This window comes from Solanum pennellii, chromosome 1, assembly GCF_001406875.1.
Source record: "Solanum pennellii chromosome 1, SPENNV200".
NCBI classification, from domain to species: domain Eukaryota; kingdom Viridiplantae; phylum Streptophyta; class Magnoliopsida; order Solanales; family Solanaceae; genus Solanum; species Solanum pennellii.
This window is the reverse complement of record NC_028637.1, coordinates 88,362,745-88,371,073: the sequence shown is the minus strand read 5'-3', so window position 1 is coordinate 88,371,073 and position 8,329 is coordinate 88,362,745. Positions and strand designations below refer to the sequence as shown.

Here is an 8,329-nt window from a genome sequence, read left to right as displayed (position 1 = left end):
GAATCTGAATATCCTCTATTCCTCTTTTACCGTCTACCATCGAAGTCATGTAGGATTGAGGGGTTTGATTAATAAAATAATTATATTTTTTTATATATATATATATGAATGTATATATATATGATTAAAACAAATTTTTTATGTATTATAGTAGATATTGAATATCTTTGACTTTTTTTTTTATATATTTACTTTTTCATATTTTGGACTGTCGGTAAAAATTCACTCCCTCCCTAAACTCTGTTTCTCTAACTTACTCTATTTTTGGTCTCTATATATCTTGCCATATTTCTGCACTTTCTTCTTAGCGCCTTCACATTTGTTTTCTTCCCTTAACTAAAACCACCAATTCCATTCCCAATTTTTAAAATCTTGAGAAGCTATCTCTTAATCATTTGTAATCTCATTCACTGTTCACTTGTTGCATCATGTAAATCTGCTATATCTTATTCGTTGTTCTCTTTTTGAAGTTTTCTCCATAAATATTTCGGCTTAGTGCCAAAAAAAATGGTTTTTCCTTAGACTTGTGTCATTTCTGCCAATTCTTTTCCAAGACAAATTATTATCAAATTCTGTAAGTTAAACAAGAAATTTCATTTCACTGTGTCCAATATTAATTCTCATACCTGATTACATGGAAGAAACATTTGTGCCTTTTCGCGGAATCAAGAATGATCTTCATGGACGTCTGTTGTGCTACAAGCAAGATTGGACTAGTGGGATTAAGGCTGGTTTCAGGTATGGATTATTCACTTCTTGTACAATAGAAAGAACTAATTTTTACGAACATTTTTTAATTCATTTTGAACTAATTTTCAGGATCTTGGCACCCACTACATACATTTTCTTTGCCTCAGCTATTCCAGTGATTTCATTTGGCGAGCAGCTGGAGAGAAATACCGGTACTTTCATTTATCGAAAAATAATACTATCAATAGATTAACGTACTTTTTAGGTCTAGTGTCTGCTTGTAGTCTTCTAGACTTGTTTGACATTAACTTTAAGTGCTAGAGAATGGTGTTGGTTGAGACGGATACTGAAGATTCACATAGTTGACCTCAACTTGTTTGGGATTGAGGCGTAGTATGTAGTTATAATTGTTGAATTTTTCATTCGTCAACTTGAAAATTTTAACATGAAGTTAACAATTGCAGATGGAATTTTAACTGCTGTTCAGACATTAACATCAACTGCAATTTGTGGAATTATACATTCCATTATTGGTGGTCAACCTTTGTTGATCTTAGGAGTTGCTGAACCAACTGTAATAATGTATACATTCATGTTCGACTTTGCTAAACAGAGACCCGATTTGGGTCCTGGTCTTTTTCTAGCTTGGACTGGTTGGTGAGTACTGATTCTTTTGTTTTCCCTTGTCCAATATTCAATCATCATTTAGTCTAATCGTCGCGATTTTTTCAGGGTATGTGTCTGGACCGCGATTTTGCTTTTCTTGTTGGCAATATTAGGAGCTTGCTCCATTATTAACAGGTTTACTCGTTTGGCTGGAGAACTATTTGGCATGCTTATTGCAATGCTCTTCATGCAGCAAGCTATTAAAGTAAGTAAAATATTGTACTAGTACTAATATTTAACACTATGAGGTGTTACTTCTATAATAGAAGTTCTGTTTATCCTTTCTGGTTATCAATCAATCACAAAATAAATTTATGGTCTTTTAATACGTTTTTCATTTCAGGGCCTGGTAGATGAGTTTCGTGTTCCAAAAAGAGACAATCCTCATCTAACCGAGTTCATGCCTTCGTGGAGATTTGCTAATGGAATGTTCGCGTTGGTTCTCTCATTTGGCCTACTGTTAACTGCTTTGAAAAGCCGAAAAGCAAGATCATGGCGATATGGAACAGGTAAGCACAAATTATGCAATCATATGATGAACTATATTTTTGATATTTTGGTTTCAAGTTGATAACTTTGGACTTGGATGAGTTAAAATTTTGCTTGCTGTCAACAGGTTGGCTTCGTAGTCTTATTGCAGACTACGGTGTGCCACTTATGGTTGTAGTTTGGACAGCAGTTTCCTATATACCATCTGAAAGTGTTCCTGAAAGAATTCCAAGACGCCTTCTCAGCCCAAATCCATGGTCACCTGGTGCTTATGAGAATTGGACTGTTATCAAGGCATATGTTTCTAACTCTAGCTGATATTAATTCATTTCTAGTTTTCAGACCGTGGACGACTAACTTTGATATTCTGGTCATCTGCAGGACATGCTAAATGTTCCAGTCATCTACATACTCGGTGCCTTTGTTCCTGCAACGATGATTGCTGTGCTTTACTATTTTGATCACAGTGTAGCATCCCAATTAGCTCAGCAGAAAGAGTTCAATCTCAGAAAACCATCATCTTTCCATTATGACTTGCTTCTTTTGGGGTTCTTGGTATGCGAATATCCATTTTGCTACTCATAGTTTTCGTTTGCATATATGTATCGCTCCTCCAACTTGTTTCGTGATGTTCCGCTTTGGTATTCTTCGTGACAGACACTAATGTGCGGCCTTGTTGGTATCCCTCCATCAAATGGTGTGATCCCACAATCCCCAATGCATACAAAAAGTCTGGCTACTCTTAAGCACCAAGTAAAATTCTAGCTCAAGTGAAACTACTTCACATTTGTTCTTCTTTGAATTGTCATACAAACTAATATCTCCTTTTTATGCAGTTGCTTCGTAACAGACTAGTCGACACAGCACGCAAAAGTATGCAGAAAAATTCAAGCTTGGGACAACTATATGGGAATATGCAGGAAGCGTATCAACAGATGCAGACTCCTCTGATCTACCAGGAGTCATCAGCTAGAGTACGTGACATGCCTCTTCACTGATTTTATGTAGCTTAAAGTCCTGCATTTTTAACCAAGAATTTTATTTTAGCTCATATAACAACTTGATTTCTTTACTTTAGCAGGGTCTGAAAGAGTTAAAAGAATCAACAATTCAGTTAGCATCAAGCATGGGACACATCAATGCTCCTGTGGATGAAACCATTTTCGACGTTGAGAAGGAAATTGATGATTTGTTGCCTGTTGAAGTGAAAGAACAGCGTGTTAGTAACTTGCTTCAAGCCACAATGGTTGGGGGATGTGTTGCTGCTATGCCAGTTCTCAGAATGATTCCAACCTCAGTACTTTGGGGATATTTCGCGTACATGGCCATTGAAAGTCTACCAGGCAATCAATTCTGGGAGAGAATATTACTACTATTCACTGCACCAAGCAGACGATACAAGTAATTAACCCCTTCCAAAACGTCTTTTATTAAAATTTAGCTTTTCGAAGGAATTTACTTAACACAATGATGTAATCTTGCTTGCAGAGTTCTAGAGGACTATCATGCTACTTTTGTAGAAACTGTTCCTTTCAAGAGCATAGTAGCATTCACAATATTTCAAACACTATACTTGCTTGCTTGCTTTGGCATTACATGGGTTCCAATCGCGGGGCTCCTTTTCCCTCTCTTGATCATGCTTTTAGTTCCTGTGAGACAATACATATTGCCTAGGTTTTTCAAAGGGGCACACCTTCAAGATTTAGATGCAGCAGATTATGAAGAGTCACCCGCCGTTCCATTCAATCTTCCTATGGTAAATCCCCTTTTCAGTACTCTGATATTTGATTGTAATTTGATAAATTTGAACACTTGAGGACTAATATTAAACTATGCAGGAGGGTGAATTTGGTTCAAGACCTTCCCACGCAGAAAGCGGGGAGATTTTAGATGAGATGATTACTAGAAGCAGGGGTGAGGTCAAGCGCATTAACAGTCCTAAGATCACAAGTTCAACAACAACTCCAATAAGAGATACCAAGCTCCTTCAGAGCCCGCGCATATCAGAAAAAGCATATAGTCCACAGATTAACAAACTGAGAGGCCAACAAAGTCCCCTTTCTGGCGGAAGGGGGACGTTCAGTCCAAGGACCGGAGAACCAAAGCCATCCAATTTGGGCACGAGTCCTCGGACATCAACTCCTAACGACTAAGAGACGATTAACATCTTAAGACTAAGCTAGTTTAATATGCCTTAAGTTTTGTATTTTCATTTGATTATCTCCTTTTTACTGCATTAATTGGGAATGTATTTGTAACATTAGCCGTGTATTGATGTTTTATAGTTATAATAGTTGATAAGTTTTTTGTTCATATTTTCTTGTACAACATTGCACAAATCTCTTTTAACTCATCTTAATCTCTGACCTGAAAGTAGAGAACTCATCTTGAAGAAAAGACAACACTACATCCTTTATGGTAAGAACTGGTGTAAGAATAACAAGAAGCTCTATCATTTAGAGTTGATCTTTGCACATAACATATCAATCGACTTTGCAGATGATATAGTATTGATTGAAGAGATACGCAGTGAAGGTTTTGATAGACTGAATGCTTAGAGGGAGAACCTGAAGCCTAAAGGTTTTAGGTTGAGCATAATTAAGACTCAGTACATAGAGTGCAAGTTTAGTAACGCATCACATGAGGTGGATGTGGAAATGATGATTGATACACAGTTCATTCCTACGAGAAAAAGTTTCAAGTATCTTAGGTCAATAATCCAAGAAAATGGGAGATCGACGAGGATATCACACATCAATTGTATTGAAGTGAGGTGGGTAAAATCGAGGCTCACATTCAATGTACACGTGATAAGAAGGTTTCATCAAGACGTAAAGATAAATTTAATAGAGTTGTTGTTATACCAACTATTTTTTTGGGGCAGAGTATTTCTCAGTCAAGAACTCACTTGTTCAAAAGTTCAGTGTAGCGAAGACGAGGATGCTAGATAGATGTGTTGGCACATTAGGAGAGATAAAATTAATTATAAACGATGATATATGGGGTAAGGTGGAATGGTCTCAAAGGTGGACAAGATATGGAAACTGAGGTTAAAATGGTTCAAGCATGTAAAAAAGGAGGAGCATAATGACTTAGTGAGGAGGTGCTGGAGGTTAGTGGTGATAGATTTAAGGAGAAGTAAAGGTAAAATCAAGGAAGATATAGGTGAGACGATTAAACATGACATGACCCATATTCAACTCACCAGGACATGACTTTAGATAGGAGAATATGAAAGTCGAGGATTAGGGTAAATGATAGTAAGTGGTTGGATGATTTTCTCTTTCCTTCCGGTAGTAGAGCATAGTTCTATGTTAGAACACCTTGTCTAGTCCCACTTTACTTATCAATATCATTATTATTATATTACTCCATTCTGAATAAGTGTTGCTTTAGCTCATTTTACATATTAGGAAAAATAATAAATGTAAGGAATAGTATACGAAGTTACCCCAATTTCTTAAATGTTTCTGCAAATTGAGCACTATTAAGAAGTAGCTCTTTACTACAAGTGTATAGTCGGAAATAACCACATACTAATTTCGTCTTATATTTCTAAGCGATACTTATTTTAGATGGAGAGAGAACATTCTATATACTACTAACTTATTCTTCAAATTGTATCACTGCTTCTTTTTTTTTTTAACTTGGGTAAACCTTAAGTTTTTATTTTTTGAAAATATTTTTCTTGAGTCAATGGTCTATCAGAAAAAACATTTCTACCTCACACCAGAAAGGGGTAAGTCTGCATACACCCACCCTCTCTAGAACCCACCATGTGAAATCATTTTGGATATGTTGTTGTCGTTGTAACATATCACTCAACTAATCTAAATCTAAATTCAAATTATGATAACAACCATGCACGCGTCAATCCTAAACAAGTTAAAGTTTTATTATATAACTCCACATTTATTTATTTAAGCTCATGTATACCAATCTAACTCACCTACATCCAGATTAATTAATTGGTGTAGAAGGAGAATTTGAGGTCATATTATGAGCAGCTATTGCTCATGAAAGTCAGAGCACCTGATCATCAATGAGGTTAGAAACTTGATTTGAACATGTGGATATTAGTGACAAACATTGTCAATAATATTATTTCTAGATTGATCATCATGGTGTGTCCAAGACCCTATTTCAATTTGTGATAAGAGGGGTGAGTTGAATATAGCACAAGCATATAGAAAAGGAAATAAAGGTAAGGGTGTGATATAATGAGATAAGTAGTCATTATGAATGCTTGAAGAAAAGGAGAGGACAAAATTGAATCATAGAAAGCATATGGGACAAGCAAAGGTGAAGTTTGTGGTTTAATTTGTATTTGACTTTAAAATAAGTGGGAAAACTTTGAAGATCATGTTTTAATAATTCAGAATATGTGTTCTGTTTTTGGCCTATCTGAGGGAATATTGTTCGAAAGTGAAGATTGGAAAAAGACCATTAATATGAATCATCAAATAATAGACACAGTGTCGGAATTTTCACTAAGAGGACTGAGGAGTCAAAGGAGAGGAGTCAACTCATATATATACATAAAAATTATTTAAATCATGTCTAAACAATATAGTTTTTCTGATAAAGAGTATTAGGATGAACCTCTTGACGCTACCTGACTCCGTCCGAGAGAGGTCCGAGAGAGTGATCAGGTGACAATTCATTTCACGTATTCATGGTCATTCATAACCATGAGCTCTATATTGACTACGTGATTTTGGGGCCCTACCTAGCTACTTCTCCACTGCAAAATTTACTATACATGGTAATGACACTCATTGATTAATTTATGAAAGCATTCAAGCACTACTGTCTACTCTACTAATAATTGATCCTAACAAGTAGTATTTGCATGCAATTGTAGTCGTAGTATATTCAAAAGAATTAAATTAAATTAAATATTTCGTAACATGGATAATGGAGATTAATCTCGTTATTGCCTTATTGGAGGATTTATTTTGAACAGTATTAGTGCTTACACACCATAACCGGACTTGGATGAGGCATAGTTTGAGGTAGAGTTCTAAAAAAGGGTCAGTTCAGCCTCACCCGGTCCAAGCCTCGCGAGTCAAGGAATTTGATGTGCTAGGGCTGGCCGACCCTTTATTTTGGAAGGGTCTGAAAATGTTCAATCAACCCAACCCTAGAAGGGCTAAAGGCTTGGCGGGCTAGCTCCTTTGTTTTTTTTCATTTTTTTCTTTTTAAACTTAAAATTCTATAACATCAAGAAATGAGAATATTTTCAAATCAAATATGACAAACAATGGTGTTGTTTCAATGACACAAGCAAAAAATATAGTGTGATTAGCATGTATGTAGGATACTAGATACGCGAGATATACATGTACTATCCTAGATACACGAGCAAGATAAGAGAGTAACGAGCATAACGGGAGGGAGGAGAGGGTGCAAACTTTGTCTATGTATCCTACATACATGATAATCCACTTGGATAGAGAGTATCTAGGAACAAATTAACCTAATTTTGAGTTTATGTATCCCGAGATACATATATCTGGACGTACCAAAATTTTTGTAAAATTCATAATATTACAAAATAGTGTGCATTTAAACAATTATCTTATATAATAGTGAGATTATTGTAAGTTACCCTTAAATAAATAGTTGTGGTTAAGGATGTACAAGTCAAATCGTAAAGTTAAATCGAACCAACGAACCAAATCAAACCGAAAAAAACCGACTTGTGGTTTGGTTTGGTGGTTGAAAAAAAAACCAGACAACTCTTGGTTTGGTTTGGTATTGGAAGAAAAAAAGTCAAACCGAACCGACTTGTTGATATGTTTTTAGTTAATTTATAGTTTAAAATTTTATCACAAATTTAGGCTTGTACATTTTTTTGTATATATATATATATACTAGTTTCCGAGCACGCGCTTTGCGCGTGTAACCCATGAGTGTATTATTTCTTAAAAGATAATATTACTAAATAATAAAATATGTCTAATTGAGATTTCTTACTTTGTTTTACTACTAATTGTGACACTCCAATTTTCTGACCTCCTAGTGAATGCATCGAGATAATAATATGAGAAATTAATAAAATAAACTTAGTTTATAATTCAAAAAATAAGTTTGCAAAGCAAAAAGGAAAAATAACAACTATCTAAATTAAATTTCTCGATAGTTCCGTTTTATTGGTAGAATAATGTTAGAAGAAATAGTGTAAGATTAACTTTGAGTGAAAGGAAAACAAAACCTTTCAACTTTTTTACTTTGCCTTTTGAATCTCTTGATAATTATAATGAATGTGTTTAAAGTATTGTATTAAATTTTTATCCACAAACACTTTAAACTAATTAGTTAACTATAAATATTTAAAACTATGATGTAAAAAGTCTTATTATTTATATTTTGAAAATCAGAATATTTATGAATAACTACTATTTTTATATAAAATTTAATTTTCTCTTCATATTTAACTTATCCACCATTAATCTAATATTATATGTTTCACCTTTTTTTT

At 34.6% G+C, this 8,329-nt stretch overlaps 1 protein-coding gene across 2 annotated transcripts; it reads left to right on the top strand.

Annotated features, from left to right (window-relative positions):
• Positions 1-290: 290 nt before the first annotated feature.
• LOC107004437 (boron transporter 1) lies at positions 291-4,158 on the top strand. Of its 2 annotated transcripts, none has more exons than XM_015203011.2 (12): positions 291-738; positions 820-902; positions 1,155-1,347; positions 1,423-1,561; positions 1,700-1,865; positions 1,973-2,139; positions 2,227-2,400; positions 2,503-2,598; positions 2,682-2,819; positions 2,924-3,246; positions 3,334-3,601; positions 3,684-4,158. In XM_015203011.2, exons 1-12 carry the CDS (start codon positions 635-637, stop codon positions 3,996-3,998), a joined length of 2,166 nt encoding a protein of 721 aa, XP_015058497.1. In that variant the 5' UTR covers positions 291-634; the 3' UTR covers positions 3,999-4,158. The 2 variants fall into 2 exon arrangements, with proteins under 2 accessions (XP_015058497.1, XP_015059242.1); XM_015203756.2 differs by having other exon boundaries at positions 292-738; positions 2,927-3,246.
• Positions 4,159-8,329: the final 4,171 nt, after the last annotated feature.

Excerpts from the sequence above, each read along its gene's own strand:
- LOC107004437 (XM_015203011.2), top strand. The coding sequence starts at position 635 with ATGGAAGAAACATTTGTGCCTTTTCGCGGAATCAAGAATGATCTTCAT. Across the intron at positions 1,348-1,422 it reads TTTCTAGCTTGGACTGGTTG|GGTATGTGTCTGGACCGCGA; the intron begins GTGAGTACTGAT and ends CGATTTTTTCAG. Across the intron at positions 1,562-1,699 it reads TCATGCAGCAAGCTATTAAA|GGCCTGGTAGATGAGTTTCG; the intron begins GTAAGTAAAATA and ends TTTTCATTTCAG.